This window comes from Phodopus roborovskii, unplaced genomic scaffold (assembly GCF_943737965.1).
Source record: "Phodopus roborovskii unplaced genomic scaffold, PHOROB, whole genome shotgun sequence".
Classification (NCBI taxonomy): Eukaryota; Metazoa; Chordata; class Mammalia; order Rodentia; family Cricetidae; genus Phodopus; species Phodopus roborovskii.
The window spans coordinates 3,894,156-3,912,191 of NW_026125397.1; the positions used below are offsets into that span (position 1 = coordinate 3,894,156).

An 18,036-nucleotide genomic window follows, 5' to 3' on the forward strand; every position below is an offset into this window, starting at 1 on the left:
CACCACACCAAGTAACCAAAGCATAATCCCTTTATTCTTGTCCTGCTGGGCCGTTTCATGTGGTCTGGTGGACATCTGTTGGAGGAATGTCTTTCTCTCTAGACGGATCAATTATTTTTAGGCCTTCAAATGGTTACATGAGGCCAATTTACATAGTGGAGAGTGATTTACCTTATTTGGGTTCTTCTGGTTTAACTGTTACTACCACCCAATAAAATGCCTTCAAAGAAACATCTAGACTAGTGTTTGACTAAGAATCTGGATACCACAGCTTAGCCAAATTAACATGTGAAGTTAACCAGCACAGTAAACCGCGTGTGTGTTTTCAGATGTTGCATGCCAATAAATTGAAAGTAAGACCTAGTAGATGAGGAAGCTGTTTCAGATGTCCTCTATAGTGATTGCTTTGTACATGTTTTTAACTTCAGCCTTCAACAAACATGTGCTGCTATATTTCAAACTGTTATTGTTACATGCCATTGAAACTTAAAACTCTAGATTATAATTTATATGATCCATTTCTAAAATTTATGTCTTTGGGGTCTGGGGAGATGGTTCAGTGGTTAGAGTGCTTGCCACACAATCCCTGAGGACTGTATTCAGATCTGCAGAACCTGACTTAATGGCATCCTGCCAGCGACCCAGAGCCCATGCAGTGGAGATGACATCATAGAGCAAGCCATAGCTAGACTGGTCATTAGTATCTTTTAGCTCTGGGCTTAAGTAAAAGACTACTCTATGTAAGGTGGCATGCAATAGAGGAAGATACCCAATGTCAGCTTTGGCCTACACACACACACACACACACACACACACACAGTTTCTAACATATAACTGGAATCTTGTGGGTTGTTTTTATTTTGTTTTGATTTTTAGGTTTTTTTTTTTTTCTCCCCCTGGGTATAATTTTTTGTAGAAACTCTAAGAATGTAAGTGAAGGAAGCATTTTGTTTTGTTATCCTTTATTTCTAACTAAACAAGACGACTCTCATTTGGAAACAAATGAGCCATGCTACATTCTTCTCGTTAATGGCAGCTAGGAAAGTTGTAAGATGTGGGGGACAGTAGAAATTGCACAAATTGACAACAACCAAAATTATTTAAATATCTTCTAATCCTTATTTGTCTTTTTTTTTTCTTTTTTTACTTAAAGATAAAGTTAATCCATGAACGAGTACCTTTTCCTCAGAGTTTCCTTTAACATTTTACATTTAAGCAAAAGCCCTGCTTCATTTGATATTTCTTTTTTCAGTACAGACAGTTGTGTTTTATTACTCTGTTCCATCTTTTATCTTTGAGTACCAAATAGCCACTCAGAAAGCATTAGTTGGTTGGACCAAGGCTCTAAAGTATTCCACATGTTATTGGCAAACAATAAATACTGAATATGTGGGAGGGGTGGTTGTTCTTGTATTGTTTGAAGGCCTGTTTTATTTTGTAACTGAATGGTTGGGACTGCGTCAGACTTGTAATTCTCCTGTCTCTAGAGGACTGTGACAACTACCCTCAGCTTCCTCAGTCCTGAGATTACATGTGTCACCACACTCAGCTCCTGAAAAAAAAAAAAAAAAAAAAAATGTTTAAGTGAGGCAAAGCTATATCCTTAAAAATATCATGGCTTCTTTTTAAAGATACTATGTCAAAGTAGCATAAAGCTAAAGCTTTGTCTGGCTCTCACTTCACCCCTTTTGCTTTAAGAATAATCAAATAAATACTTACAAAAGAAGGGAGCGTAACATTTTCCTTAAACTAGGAATCTGTTAATTGCTGTTAGTAGACTTTGTAGTTCTCACCTCCAGTGTCTGTGTGGCATCCTTTAGCATTATTTGAACAAAAATATTGTAGTAAATTTACAATATTAGCTCATGTGTTTACTACTGGACAGACACTAGAAAGTAAGTGAGACCCATACCTGTGTTCATTTTTAGCTTGTGCCTGACTTTGAACTAGTGTCTTACAGATCAGATGCAGGATCGTATATACTTGACAGGGTACTTATGACAAAAAGAATGCAATAAAGGACACTGGAAACAGAAAGACAAATCCACATGTGATAAAAGGATATTTCTCAAGATTTACCATTGTAAAGAGGAAAAAAGCAGAACTTTCTGACATTCTATAGTTATTGAATAAATATGAATATATCACAGTAGGAAGTTACAGCAAAGAGAAATTCATATTATTTATTTATTCTTTTGCAAAAATAAGGAAGCAGTGATTCTTTCACAGCTTTTATGGTGTTATATTATAAATCTAGTGACCTCAAGTCAGAAATACAACTTTCCCAGAAGGATTGCAGCAGAGACCAGATAATGGTATAATGGCAGGATATGACTACATCGCCAATTGTTGCTAGATGCCACCTGAATGGGAAAAGCGGTTAGCTGACCTTAAATTGTGTGTCTTAGTTAGCTAAGTTCACCAACTGTTCCGGACCAAAGAATCTGTGACAATTGGGATGGGTCTTACCTTCTGAGGAGCATGTCTCTCTTATAAACTCTGTGATGTTTTCACATAAAATGGGCATAATAACCAAATATGGTTCTTTGCTTTCTGCAGCATTCATCAGCATAGAAAGAAGGCCTTGCATCCAAGTAGACGCACCACCAATGGTAAGGGAATCTCTCTATCTATCTATCTGTCTGTTGTTAAAACTGGTTAAAAAAAAAAAAAAAACTACAAAATGGTGCTGTCTGATGACACCATTACTGAAACTCTTTTAACTTCTCTTTTCCAGAGTTATAGCCCTACAAGGAAATTAACTTCATAATTTCCAAGTAAAGAAAGCCCAATTTTTCCAAAATGTAGGAAAATAAGATACAATATTTTACAACTACTTGTTCCTATTAACCTAAAATAATTTATACTTTAATAATGTAAATTATAATATGATATTTGCATTTCAAATAAATTATTTTCTGGAATAGCATTATTTAGGGTAGATGTTTTATAATAGTAAAAAACATTCCCTAATGCTTCATTTCCCTTAAAAGTTACTTTACTGTATTTTTATGGGAGTGAAATTTTACCCTTTATCCCTTTTCAGTTAGTACTAGAAAACAAGAGATATTTGATTGTTCTGTTTACTATAGTAACGTACATAGAATGCTATACATGCTTGTATAAAATATGCCTAAGTAACTAGTTTCCAGTTGATATTTTCCTAAAATGGTATAATCTAGAATACATCTACTTTCCTTTCAACATAATCTTTTCATCCTTTATATAAGTCTTCCAAGCTCTTCAAATAACTCACCATTTCCTATTGTGAGAAACATCTCACAGTTTTAAATAAAGACAATATTGAACTGCATTTGGATATTTTCTTGTGATTAATATTTGCCTCCCTAGAAAATTAACTTTGTTTTCTATCTGATTCATTTAATGTGTTTTATCAGTTAAGGCATGCTAAATATGGGAATGTTAGTCGCCAGCATAGCTATAAAAATGTTCAGCTGCAGGCTTGCTCCAGTTTCCCTTAGAAAGCACACTAAGAAAACAGCCACAATTTTGGGTGAGTTTTAATTCATAAAATTAGAATATATTTGAGTAATGTACTCAGTCTTTAGATTACTTATATACTTAAAATAAAATTTTAACCTTATAGGCACCTCTGTCATATTTCTGATTCTTTATAGATTGCCCTGAAAAGTGAAACCTATCAGTTTTCTTGTATATCCAAACTTGTATTCCCCTGACCTGGAGAGCCCATGCCTTAAAGCCATTGTGCGTGCGTGCGTGTATGCGTGTGTGTGTGTGTGTGTGTGCGTGTGTGTGTGCGCGCGCGCACACCCAAAAATAAAATAGAAAGGCCCAAGATTTGAAAATGGCTGGTATTGGGCCCAGAGTACCATCTTGACCTTGTCTGGAAACCCCAGTGCCCATCATTCCTACCGTTAGTGTTCTTTCCCCCTCTTGCTCCTAGTACCCCAGTAAACGGTCCATGCATGGTAGAGTGCTAAATGCTAGTTGTAGCTATTTAGCAAGTGAGGCCAATGAGTAACTGAGATTTCTCAAACCTCTGTTCCATGGAATGGTGTGCTTCTTCATAGTCCCAGGTGGAATTCTGAATAGGTTTCAGTTAAATATATGGTTATAGGGCCGATTTTGCTTTTTAAACACTGTAATGTTGTGTCACATAAGTAAATATAGATTAGCCTGAAAACAAAGCCACCTCTGTACCTTGTTCAACATTGCCTAGCCCTCTTTTCAATTTACATATTTACTTTTTTATTTTCATTTGTTACATGAACTTTGTTGTGTTTGGAGAGGGGGACTGATTGTCTTTGGCATACATAATACCCCGTTTTTGCTCTGCCTTTAATAGTAGTTGAGGGCTGTGCCTGAACGGATTGGTACCTGCATCAAAATGAATCAAACCTCCCTTTTTATTTTGTGTGATGAGCTGAAGTTTTGTTCTTCTTGTTTAAGAAATGGGGATGGAATCTTTGGCCTCACAGATGTTAGGCAAGTGCTCTTCCGCTGAGCTACACTCCCAGCTACACACATGCAGAGTTTATAATTTTATCTATACCTAAGAATACATTTCCAAGTTATTATTTCAAGAAACAAACAAAAAAGATAAATTAAATACTTAAGCCTACACATCTAAAACTATCTCTCAATTGCCTTTGTGTAGTCATATTTTTATTTGGTAGCATAACTTTTTCACTTTTAAAAGTGGCAGAGTCTTAGGCAAGTTATTCGACATTAGCCTGATATTCTGTTGTACATTATAGACTTTATTTTATATGTTCCTAATATCCCAGTTCTGATTTGATGGTTAAAACTAACTTTCTTCTTGTTGGCTTTTTTTTTTTCTTTTTGCTGAACAGTATTCACTTAACACTGCACTAAAAAGCAAACGAGGTTTAATAGATTATATGAAAATAATTAGATTATGCCCTTTAAAGACTACTCTCTGCACCTGCCAAAAGCCTGTGGCAAGTTAAGGATAAACTATCAGCCTCCAATTTTTCAGAGGTCCTTGTCTGAACCCTGAAAGGCAGGTGTAAAAGTTAGTTAATAGTTAAGTCAGCACAGGCGTGAGTCCTTTATTTGCTTTAAAAAAGGACTTATTTGCAAATCAAAAAGAAACACCAACCAGCATGAGTAAATATTTCTCCAGAACACAGTTAAAACATACCTGCCTTTTAATATGTTGCCATATGCAATGCATGTCATTTTATATTTTGTGGCACATTATTATGCTTGCAGAAGACATTAATAAGTAGTAGGTCATACCAAATGTACACATGCTTCTTTTTTGTTTTTTAATCTCCTCAATAAAATGATAAAGCAAAATGCAAACAATATTAATATGGCCTATTCTGATGAGTGACTTGAAGGTTTGCCAAGTTCCTTTAAAATCTGTAACAATTATTAATATGCATTGCTCTTAATTTGTTCAGTGATCCTGTTACTGAGCACACATTTTCTTTTAGTAGATGGATTTGGAGTAGTTCGTAAAATTACAGCTCATATTTTCTAAGAAGTTTATATTTTACACATCCGCTTCAACAGGTTCAGACAAAACACAGTCTGTCTCATTAGATTTGTGCCTGTTGTGAAATACCAACTATTTGTCAAAGCAGCCCTTTCTTTCATCATTAGGATTAAAAATATATACCTTGACTTGAGTTTTAAATGTTACATCAATAGTTGTTCTTACTTTCATTCTTTAACTTAACAATGAATCTTTAAAGGCTAACTGATACATTTTTGTCACATGACTTATTAGTATTAAACCTTAACATCTTAGTCTTATTTTGCTACTTTTTAAATATTTGAGATGTCTCTGATATTGCATGGCCTCAACACTGAATTTGTTCATAAATTTACCGATTGAGTCATACAAAGTAAATTTTATTTTGTCTCTTTGATATTTTATATCTCACATTCTGTGGCCTTTTGAGTCATTGTTGCTATATTGTTACCATTGTTTAGTCCTTGATGTTGACAAGAATCCTACATATTGTATTACTACACTTTGTATAATAATTTTATATGTGTGTGTTTATGTAAAATATGACAGTTTTGTGTTTAATTTATTATTTTAATATAGCTAAATGTATGGATTTAAATGAAATGCCTTGATTCAAAGGGCATACTTTATCTTCTCCAATGTATAGCATTTTCCAGGAATTCATAGCATGTAAACTAAGGTGACTATGCCCCTATAAAACTCATAAAATAGAACCTCTGGTTGATCTCTTCCTGTAGGTAATTGCAGGGTGGAGAGGGAACCTGTAAACTGTAAGCTTTTATAGCTTGTCATAAAAGAGCCTGTTTTCATTTATCAATGAAGTAGCAATCCAAAGCAGTTCTGCTAAAATTTCTATTGAAACTCAGCTACAAATGCAAAATAGGTGCTCTTTTAAAACCATGCATGGCTGTTCAAAATAAGCATTTTATTTCCCATTCTCTTCTCCTCTGAACATTGTAAATTAAAGTCTGTATTCATTTTTTCACATTTTTTCTCATTGCCACTCCACTGACATTTGTGTTGTGTTTTTATCTTATTTCTTTTTTTTTAATCGCTTTACTCCATTTTCTAATCTATCAAACTTATTCTAAAATGTCTCTGTCTCTGTAGTGCTGGAAAGTACCAGTGGCATGAACTGAATTCTAAAATATCAGCAGAGGTACAGTGTATATGGGAAAATAGTATGACAAGCACTGTTGAAATACCCAAACAAAAAACATGTGTTACATGTCTTCGGAAACTAGGAAACATGCTTTTAACTAGTTCTTACTTTCATAAGAAAGGTGACCTGTACACAGCTAAATCCTAAAGTTTAAGATGACCAACCAGGCCTGGAGCAATTATGGAAGGGATTTCATGTTGCTATGGCAATGTGTACACAGTATAGGAATACAGAATGGGCCTGAATGCTGTTAAGAATTCATTCCCAGGACTGGAGAATTCTGGTTAGGGTAAGTATATACTAAGCAGGATCTTAAAAGAGAGATAGAATTTTAAAAGTAACAGAACATTCTTGACCAAAGAACATTCTTGACCAAAGATCATAACAAAAAGTACACAGAGTTTATAGACCTCTTCCACACATCTGGTCTTAGCAGCATTCCATGGTCACAGAGAACTATCCCATAACCCCTTTCATCTTCCTTGACTCTAAAGCTAGAACCATGTGGCCATAGCTGCCAACTTCTGCTGCTTGCTGGTGCTGGAACATGACCCCTCCCCATTCAGTTATATCTTCACCAGCTTTCTATTTTCAGTGGTTTCCTTCACTGCCTAAGCTTGGCTAGCCTGAATCTTAATCTGTAGACCAGGCTGGCCTCAGACTCAGACATCTGCCAGCCTCTGCCTTCCCAGTGCCAGAATTAAAGGCGTGTATCAATATACCTGGCTCTAAACTCTTTATTCCTCTTCACAAGGAAGACACTTGGTTGGATGGGATCTTGCCCTGAGGTCTCCATGCCCTTTCTTCCATTTCTTTTTTTCTTTCTTTTTTTATTTTTATTTTTATTTTACATATTGATCCCAGTTCCCTCTCTCCCATTTGGTGTTTTGTTGACTAGTTTCTTGAGTTCTTTGTGTATTTTGGAGATCATCCCTCTGTCAGATATAGGATTGGTGAAGGTCTTTTCACAATCTGTGAGCTGCCGTTTGGTCTTGTCAACTGTGTCCTTTGTCTTACAGAAGCTTCTCAGTTTGAGGAGGTCCCATTTATTGTCAATCTCAGTGTCTGTGCTACTGGAGTTATATTCAGGAAGCAGTCTCCTGTACCAATTTGTTCAAGGGTACCTCCCACTTTCTCTTCTAAGAGGTTCAGTGTGGCTGGATTTATGTTGAGGTCTTTGATCCATTTGGACTTCAGTTTTGTGCATGGTGACAGACATGGGTCTATCTGCAGTCTTCTACACACCATCATCCAGTTGTGCCAGCACCATTTGTTGAAGATGTTTTCCTCCTCCCATTGTATACTCTTAGCTGTTTTGTCAAAAATCAGGTGTTCCTAGGTGTGTAAGTGAATATCAGGATTTTCTATTCAATTCCATTGGTCTACCTGTCTATTTTTGTGCTAATACCAGGCTGTTTTTAGGACTATAGTTCTGTAGTAGAGCTTAAAGTCAGGGATTGTGATACCTCCTGAAGTTCCTTTATTGTACAGGGTTGTTTTGGCTATCCTAGGTCTTTTGTTTTTCCATATAAAGTTGAGTATTATCTTTTCAAGTCACTGAGGGCATATGCTGGGGTTTTGATGCAGATTACATTGAATCTGTAGATTGCTTTTGGCAAGATTGCCATTTTTACTATGTTTATCCTACCTATCCAAGAGCATTTCTGGTATCTTCTTTAATTTCTTTCTTTAAAGACACAAAGTTCTTATTGTATTGGTCTTTCACTTGTTTGATAAGCATTGCCCCAAGATACTTTATGTTGTTTGTGGCTATTTTGTAAAGGATGATGTTTCTCTGATTTCTTTCTCAGCCCCTTTGTTGTCTGAATAAAATAGGGCTACTGATTTTTTTTTTTTTTTTTTTTTTTTTTTTTTTTAGTTTATCTTGTATCCTGCTAGTTTGCTGAAGGTGTTTATCAGCTGTAGGAGTTCCCTGGTAGAGTTTTTGGGTCACTTATGTAAACTATCATATCATCTGCAAATAGTGAAAGTTTTAACTTCTTCCTTTCCAATTTGTATCTCCTTGATCTCCTTTTGTTGTCTTATTGCTTTAGCTAGAACTTCAAGTAAATATTGAAGAGATATGGATAAAGAGGGCAGCCTTGTCTTATTCCTGATTTTAGAGGAATCGCCTTAAGCGTCTCTCCATTCAATGTGATGTTGGCTGTTGGTTTACTGTATATTGCTTTTATGTTTAGTTGTTTTTCTGTTATCCCTTATCTCTCCAAGACCTCCATCATGAAAGGGTGTTGAATTTTGTTGAAGGCTTTTTCAGCGTCTAGGGAGATGATCATGTGATTTTTCTTTTACAGTTTGCTTATGTGGTGGATCACATTGATAGATTTTCATATGTTAAACCATCCCTGCAACCCAGGGATGAAGCCTACTTGGTCATGGTGAATGATTTCTCTGATATATTATTGGATTCTGTTTGCCAGTATTTTATTGAATATTTTTGCATCAATGTTCATGAGGGATATTGATCTGTAGTTTTCTTTCTTAGTTGTGTCTTTGTGTGGCTTGGGTACCAAGGTGATTGTGGCCTCCTAAAAAGAGTTTGGTAATGAACCTTCTGTTTGTATTGTGTGGAACAATTTGAGGTGTATTGGTACTAGCTCTTCCTTGAATTTCTGGTAGAATTCTGCACTGAAGCCATGTGGCCCTGGGCTTTTTTTTTTTTTTTTTTTTTTTTTTTTTTTGGTTGGAAGGCTTTTGATGACTGCTTCTATTTCATTGGGAGTTATAGGTCTATTTAAGTTGCTTGTCTGTTCTTGATTTAATTTTGGTAAGTGATAGGTACTGGAAATTTGTCCATTTCTTTTGAATTTTCAAATTTTGTGGAGTACAGGTTTTCAAGGTATGACCTGAAAATTGTCTGGATTGTCTCAGTGTCTATTTTTATGTCCCCCTTTCCATTTCAGATTTTGTTAATTTGCATGTTCTGTCTCTGCTTTTTGGTTAGTTTGGATAAAGGTTTGTCTATCTTGTTGATTTTCTCAAAAAAAAAAACAACTCTTTGTTGCATTTTTTTATTGTTTTCCTGGTTTCTACTTTATTGATTTCAGCCCTCAAATTGATTATTTCCTGGCATCTACTCCTCTGGGGTAAGTTTGCTTCTTTTTGTTCTAAGCCTTTCCGTTGTGCTGTTAATTCTCTAATGTGACTATCCTCTGTTTTCTTCACATGGGCACTTAGTACAATGAACTTCCCTGGTAGCACTGTTTTCAAGGTGTCCCATAAGTTTGGGTATGTTGTGTCCTCATTCTCGCTGAATTTTAGGAAGACTTAATTTCTTTCTTTATTTCTTCTTTGACCCAGGTATGGTGCAATTGTGCATTGTTCAGTTTCCATGAGTTTGTAGGGTTTCTGCGATTTGTGTTATTGTTGGATTTCTACTTTAAAGCATAGTGGTGTGATAAGATACAGGGGACAATTCCAATGTTTTGTATCTGTTAAGGTTTGTTATGTCGCCTAGTATGTGGTCGATTTTAGAGAAGGTTCATGTGGAGCAGAGAAGAAGGTATATTCTTTTGTGTTTGGATGGAATGTTCTATAGATTTCTGTGAAACTCAATTGAGACATAACTTCTGTTAGTTCTTTTGTTTCTTTGTTAAGTTTCTGACTGGTGATGTGAGTTGGGTGTTGAAGGCTCCCACTGTAAGTGTGTGGAGCTTTGAGGTTTAGTAGTATTTCTTTTACGAATGTGGGTGCCTTTGTATTTGGGGCATAGATGTTCAGAATTGAGACTTCCTGCTAATGGATTTCTCCTATGATGAATATGAAATGCTGCCTTCATCTCTTTTGATTGATTTTGGTTTGAAGTCTAACTTCAAACCACAACTGCTTGCTTCTTGGTTCCATTTGATTGGAAGATCTTTTCCCAACCATTTACCCTGAGGTAATATCTGTCTTTGAAGCTTAGATGTGTTTCTTGTATGCAGCAGAAGGATGAATTCTGTCTTCGTATCCATTCTGTTAGCCTGTGTCCTTTTATAGGCGAGTTAAGACCATTAATGTTGAGAGAAATGTTTGTTTTAGATTTGTTGTTGGCAGTGGTATTGTGAATTTATTTCCCCTGCTTTACCCTTGGGTTCTGGTAAAGTGGGATTATCTATTGCCTATGTCTTTGTGAGTGTAGTTAACTTCCTTGTGTTGGAGTTGTCCTTCCAAAACTTTCTATAGGGCTGGATTTGTAGATACCTATTGTGAAAATCTGACTGTCCTTCTCCGTGATTGAAAGTTTTGCTGGGTGTAGTAGCCTGGGCTGGCATCCGTGGACTCTTAGTACTTGTAGAACATCTATCCAGGACCTTCTGGCCTCGAGAGTTTCCATGGAGAGTAATTTTGATAGGTCTCCCTTTATATGTTACCTGGCCTTTTTCCTTCGCTACTCTTAATATTCTTTTTTTATTCTGTATGTTAGGTGTTTTGATTCTTTTGATTCTAGGGGTCTTTTTTCTTTGGTCCAGTCTATTTGGTGTTTGGTATGCTTCTTGTACATTCATGGGCATGTTCTTCTTCAGTTTGGGGAAGTTTTCTTTAATGATTTTGTTGAATATGTTTTCTGCACCTTTGAGCTGGGCTTCTTTACCTTCTTCTATGCCTATTATTCTTAGGTTTGGCCTTTTCACTGCGTCCCACATTTCCTGGATGTTTTGTGTTAAGGATTTGTTGGATTTAAGATTTTCTTTGGTCGATGAATCTATTTCCTCTAGTTTATCTTCCATGCCTGAGATTTTCTCTTTCATCTCTTGAATTCTGTTGGTTATGCTTGCGTCTATAGTTCCCGATCATTTGCCCAGTTTTTCTATTTCCAGCATTCCTTCAGTTTGTGTTTTCTTTATTGTCTCTATTTCAGTTTTCAATTCTTGAACTGTTTCCTTCACCATACTTTCTTAAGAGATTTGTTCATTTCTTCCAATTTTTTGTTTGTTTTTTTCTTCCATTTCTTTAAGGGATTTTCTCACATGGTCTTTGAGGGCCTCTATCATTTTTATGAAGATGTTTTTTTCAGTCGTTCTCTTCTGCTTCGTCTGCTTTGGGGTGTTCAGGTCTAGTTGGTGTAGAGTCCCTAGATTCTGGTGGTGTCATGCTTGTCTTTCTATTGTTAGGTTTTTTCTTATGTTGCTGTCTTCCCATTGCTTCTTCCAGGAGGTGCAGAGGTGCAGGTGTTCTCTCTCTCTCTCTCTCTCTCTCTCTCTCTCTCTCTCTCTCTCTCTCTCTCTCTCTCTCTCTCTCTGGTACTCCCCCAGTGGGCTTAGGTGGGTCAGAATTTCGATGTCTGTAGTTCTGGGTGGTCCAAGCTCTCTAGGAGGTCTCTCCTCAGGTAGGGGCCCGGCGAAGGGGGTCAAAGATCCAGCAGGCAGTTACTCAGGATGGTCTCGTGTGGATAGGCAAATCTCTGGCCAGGGGCAGGAGCTCCAGCAGAGGACTGGCAGTGGGGGTCAGAGATCAAGCAGGTAGCGATTCAGGGTGGTCCCGCTTGTATAAGCGGGTCTAGTGTGCTCAGAGCAGCTCCAGGAAGTTTCTGAAAGGTGCAGATTGTTGGATCTGCCTTCTGTTCCAGTGCTCAACCAGAACGGTGGGACAGTGGGCAAGGTATGGCACAGGGTGGGGAGGAGGGCAGGCTCTTTGTGAGGGTGGGTGGTTGTGTATCACAGCACCAAGAGCTCTCTCGCTTGGGACAGGACACGGGATAGCAGGGCCAATCCAAGGAGTTCCCAGGTATAGGGGGATTCATCCGGAACTGGTCCCAGACTCACCTCTAGCAGAGGCCCTGCGATGGGGCTTCTTCAATTTCTTAATCTGTTTATCTCCTTGAACATAGGACTTAACTCATATCCACTTCCTGATGCTCCTTTTCTCCTCATATTGTACATTTTGTATTTTTACTATCTCAGCTTGTTCCTTTTCATCATAAATCTTCATTAGAGTTAACACTAATAACTACATGACAGAGCATTTGATGGGTTGTTTTTGAGATTTCCTCTGCCAACAGAATTATTCTAGATTTTTTTTCTGTCAGTTTCTTTTCTGCCAGGTCCCACGGCCCTTGAGTCCCAAATGAAGCTATATTAATTATAAAACTGTTGGCCAACAGCTAGGGCTTCTTATTGGCTAGCTCTCTCTTATTTATTAACCCATTTCTATTAATCTATGTATTTGCACGTGGTCTTGGCTTTCAAGAGATTGCCAAGACTTGTTACTTCTTTGTTGTCTACATAGCTTCTCATCTCTTCTGCCTACCTTTTCCAGAATTCTCCTCATCTCCTAGCCAGCCCCACCTATCTCCTGCCTCATTGGCCAAACAGTGTTTTATTCATCAACTACATCAACCAATAAGAGAAATTTATATACAGAAGGATATCCCCCATTGTCTCCTTTTTTCTGTCTAAATAAAAAGGTTTCAAGTTTAACATAGTAAGATAATATATAACAAAACACTTCAATTTAATGTGTTAATGCATTATGGAAGGTGGACCAATGACATTAACGCTAAAAGTATAATTAATCCACATTGGTAAATCATTCAATTCCTATATAACTCCAAAGCACAGGCAGCTTTTGTGGAAATCATGAGTTATTCAGTTAATAACAGCAGTAGGTCCTGTAACACAGTTGATATTCTTAGTAGCAGGTCTATTATCTCTAACCTGCATAACATTATTGTAATGTGCAACAGTTGTAAGTAGGTAGAGAGCTGTGTGGCAAAGCCTGTAGAGTGCTGCACACCATGGCAAAGGCTGATGAGACCATACAGGAGAGGGGTTGGGAAGACCTTGCTTTGGGACATAGCCCAGTACAAATGCCTCCTAGGGAAGCTTTCTATGAGAGCTGTCTTCTAAAATACTTTACAAAGCATTCTGTCAGCCACGAAGATGTCTCAAGGAGATGATGGTTTGAGGTTAGTGGATATAACCAAGGTGATTTCCTAGGAAAAGTGGCCTTGGGTTTTCAGTAGCTGAGAGTTTAAAGAGGCATAAGTCAGTAACCTGGATGTGAGAAGGGGATCTTGGGGTTTGGTGGGAAGAACGAGGCTCAGTAGCTGTGGTTTTTCTAGTGCATCAGCAAAGTCACCTGTGACCTTGAGAAAGGAAATTACCAACACCTGCTGCGCTGCAACTATGCTACCCACATGCCACAGGCAGCTGTTTGAAAGACAGGAGTGGAGGAATGAGAAGGTAGTTATGAGTGTCACCAGTGAGAGGGGGTGAGCCTTCTTGTACTCTTCCTTGAGATCTATTTTGAAAGCTCACTGAAACACTTGCATCTAACACCTAAGTGTAGATGATTCTCCAGCTGTTACTCTGATCTTAACTACTTTTTCCATTCTACTCAAGAAAATAATCTTTATGATCAATATTTAGGGAGTTGCCATTTGAGAACCTCCAAAAAAACAAAACTAGAAATAAGTACTGTCCAATACTCCTGTCTTCTCCAGAGCCTTCCCATTTGTTCTAATTTTCTATGACAACACTACCTGCATGTTAATTCCTACAAGTAAACCCTTGGTAATTGATAGGTTCACATAGTTTCCTGGTGTCCCACACATGCTTCTTTCTTAGTCCATTGTGTTTCTATGATATAAGCTCTCACATTTTCTATCATGACCAGAGCTAAGAATCTCCTGTTTGACATGGAAACCTGGGTCTTCATATTTGTACTTTTACCTGTCCTGTTGCTTTGCTTCTCATAAGCAACTTTACCTCCCCTAACCGTTGTTCCTGTTGCAACTATAATTTCTCCTAACAACTTCATTTTAATGTAGTTCTTACTGCATAAAATTTAGCCTCTGTGTGTGTGTGTGTGTGTGTGTGTGTGTGTGTGTGTGTGTGTGTGTGTGTTCCCACTTGTGTGCATGTATTATGTAGCCTCTTGTGTCTGGCTTACTAAATGATTTCAAGGTACAACCCAGTACAGTGTGTCATAATTCATTCCTTTACCTGGCTGAAGAGTATTAATCTGCTGGTGGGTATTGATTGAGTTACTGTTTTTAAGCTATTATTAGTAATACTGTACACTCACATACAGAGATGTGTAAGTTCAAACATAGTCTTAAATTCCTTTGAAACTTAGGAGTAGGAAATGAGACATTGCTCTGTAGATTGGTAAAGTATTTGCTATGCAAGAATGAGGATCATAGTTCAAATCCCCAGCACCTGTATAAATACCAGACAAGTGGTGGCCCACCAGTAATCCCAGAACTCAGGAAGCAGAAACAGGATCCCCAGAGAAAATGGGCTAGTAAGCCTAGAAAAATCATTGAGGTATAGGTTCAACTGAGCAACCCTGCCTCAATATAGTAGTTGGAGAGCCATCAAGAAAGACACCTAACATCAACCTCTGGACTTCACATGTACACAAATATACATGCTTACACACACACAAACAAATGTACACATGCACACCACACATACATTTGTAATCCCCCCCATTAAAGGAAATAAATTTAGGAGAATACCTGTATCATAATAGGTAAGCCTATGTTTATTATTTTGAGGAACTTCCAAAATTATTTCCAAAATATTTTAATCATTGTTAAATCCTACCAGACATGAATATGGGTTTTAATTTCTCTGCATCCTCACTTGTTTGTTACTAGCACATTTCCACCAATCTGGGCCCACAGTTTCATCAACCCCAAAATAACACACAGAGGCTCTATTAGTAATAAATCTTTTGGCCAATGGCTAGAACTTCTTATTGGCTAGCTCTGTCTTAGCTATTAACTGATTTCTATCTATCTGTTTCTACGTGGTCTTACCTCACCGGAGAGAAGGTCCCAACCTCTTCTCTCACATTCTGCTTCTTGACTCCTCTCTATTACATCTCCCAGAATCCTCCTTGTCTCCTAGTCCCCCCCCCCCAATTTGCTTTCCTATTGGCCAACAGTGCTTTATTCATTAATCAGTAGGAGAAACATATTTACAGATTGGCATCTCCTGTCATCTCCTCTTTTCTGTATAAAATAAAAAGGGCTCTAACATTAACATAGTAAACTGACATATGATAAAACAGTTATCAAATAAAAACTATAGTTAACAACATTTAGTCTATTAACATTATCAGTAATTAAAGAAATTAAAGAAAATATCCTATAATCTATCCTATCTTTGTGAGTCTAAAGTCTTATATGTAACTTGTCTTTAATCCTAACAAAGGAAAGTTATGACCATAAATATCTGCTTCAACTCCATCAAAGACCACAGAACTCTAGAAATGACAGAGACATCTCTGCTACCTGGATAGTCCTCCAAAGTTCTTCTTTAAATTGGCACATCCATCTTCAGCCTATAGGCCATAGTGTGTCTGGCAGACTCCTCAGCAAAGAAGGAAACTTTAAACTGTCCACCTGTATTGGCAGTTTTTCAGTCACTTTTCTCTGTGTCCTGCAGAATGTCTGGAAGACGCTTCCATTAAGCAGAAACCCTGTAACACTGTCCATCTTGTTCCAGCAGTCACTTTCCTGTGGGTCCTGCATATCCAGTTTATACAGCATAAAGTCAAACAGTCCAGACAAGTGCAGTATCTTGCCCAAATGGCTGGTCTTGACATATTGGAAACAAACTCCATAATGAGTTTCTTCAATGTCCATCTTCCCTTCTAATGAAGTTGGTGTTGCCAGGAGCAGTTGTGTCTCACTGTTAAGAAAACCCCTAAACCATTTTAAATGTCATATTCTGGAGGAGGTCTTTGAAAGGTTTCAAGAATGCCTATCCAATTGAAACATATCTGTATATATCTAGAAAACCTAACCAACCTAACTATAAGCTTTGACTATCATAGGTAACTATCTACAATCTGTACTTAATAACATTTTTAAATGAGCTTTATAAACACAATACTTAAACAAGAGGAGAAATATACATATCACAAAAATGACCTTAAATTTGTATCAATAAATGAAAATCCATTCCAAAACAAAGTACTAATTTCTATGCCATAATCCCCTTTTTACCTTTAAAAAGAATTGGTTGTGATCATTAACCATTTATAACCAACCCCATTTAAATGGAAACAAACATTTATAGACAATATTTGGGAATTTGGGCGTCATTCTTTTCAAATTGCTTCCTGCTGATAGGGGGCGCTGTCATGGGGATCCTAAGAAGACACAGAAATCCTGGATGTAGTCTGCTAGGCTGCCTTGTCGCAGCTGTTTTTAATGTTGGATCAACTGGGACTCTGTTTCAGGAGGTCTTGCTTGATCAAACCATGTTAGTCTAGAAGGAATCCACAGCTTTTCATTTTCTATGGAAACAAAAATAGAAATCCTTTTCCCCAGTAACCTGTCCATAGACTTAAATTTTGAAGTCAACACATTTTTAAAATAAATAAATTGAAATAATTCAGCAGCATTGATAATCAAGTGTATTTTAGCAGTTGTTCCTTCCTTAGTAATTGAGCAATTCAAAGACAACACAATAGCATACAGTGTCCGGATTCTCTGTGTACTTTCCATCTTCAGGTGGCTTTTTCATTACTCTATTTCTTTTATTTATATTTTTCAGTTTTTGAGACAGGGTTTCTTTATGTAACTTTTGCCTGCCCGGAATTCAATTTGTATACCAGGCTGGCCTTGAACTCACAGAGATCTGCTTTCCTCTGCCTCCCGAGAGCTGGGATTAAAGGAGGGTGCCACCATACCCAGCTATTGTCTTTCTTTTTATTTTTATTTAAAAAAAAAAAAAAAACTTTATCCTGTTCTTTTACTCTCCCAAGCCTATGTATATTTTTAAACACACTGTAAATCTTTAGAAGTTTTTCTTAATCTGTCTTTACTATAAATCTTTTTTTTTTTTTTTTTTTTTTTTCTGACCACCAGTCTTTCATCTGCTAAACAACATTGCTTTCCAGTGTGTCAGGGGTACGTTTACCGCCAGCAGTGAGAGCTGTGCTCACTGTCTTGGTCTACGCTGCCATCAAGCATCATGCTGCCAACTTGGAGATGTGGTCACTGCCACTGCCAGCTCTCATACACACCACTAAATTGTTAGCAGGGCCTTTTAAAAGATCGGTGTGGTTGTTTGCCACATATGCCAAATCAGAAAACCTCCTTTGAAGAAGTCTCACAAGTCTCTGCTTGTCTCTAGCAAAACAGAGCCCACCCAAGAAAAATTTTGCTACCAAGAAGCCTTGCTTGTCTCTGTTCTTTTGTTTTTAAGCTTTTGTTAAATTTTAAGTGGAAGTTCTTAGTACCCACGTTGTAGGCACCATTTTGTTAGGAGCACTTTCCTGTCAGCCTGAGCCCACAGCTGTATCAGCCTTAAAATAAAACAAAGAGACTCTATTAGTTATAAAGCTGTTGTCCAATGGCTAGAACTTCTTATTGGCCTTAGCTATTAACTCATTTCTATCTATGTAGGTGTTTCCACGTGGTCGTATCTTA

At 37.3% G+C, this 18,036-nt stretch overlaps 1 protein-coding gene across 2 annotated transcripts in view; it reads left to right on the forward strand.

Annotated features, from left to right (window-relative positions):
- Ahi1 (Abelson helper integration site 1) overlaps positions 1–18,036 on the forward strand; it is a 126,682-nt gene that overhangs the window by 72,083 nt on the left and 36,563 nt on the right. For both annotated transcript variants that reach the window (XM_051175370.1, XM_051175371.1), the window contains exon 18: positions 2,560–2,612. In XM_051175370.1, the coding sequence (XP_051031327.1) occupies positions 2,560–2,612 (53 nt within the window). The remainder of the gene's footprint in view (positions 1–2,559; positions 2,613–18,036) is intronic.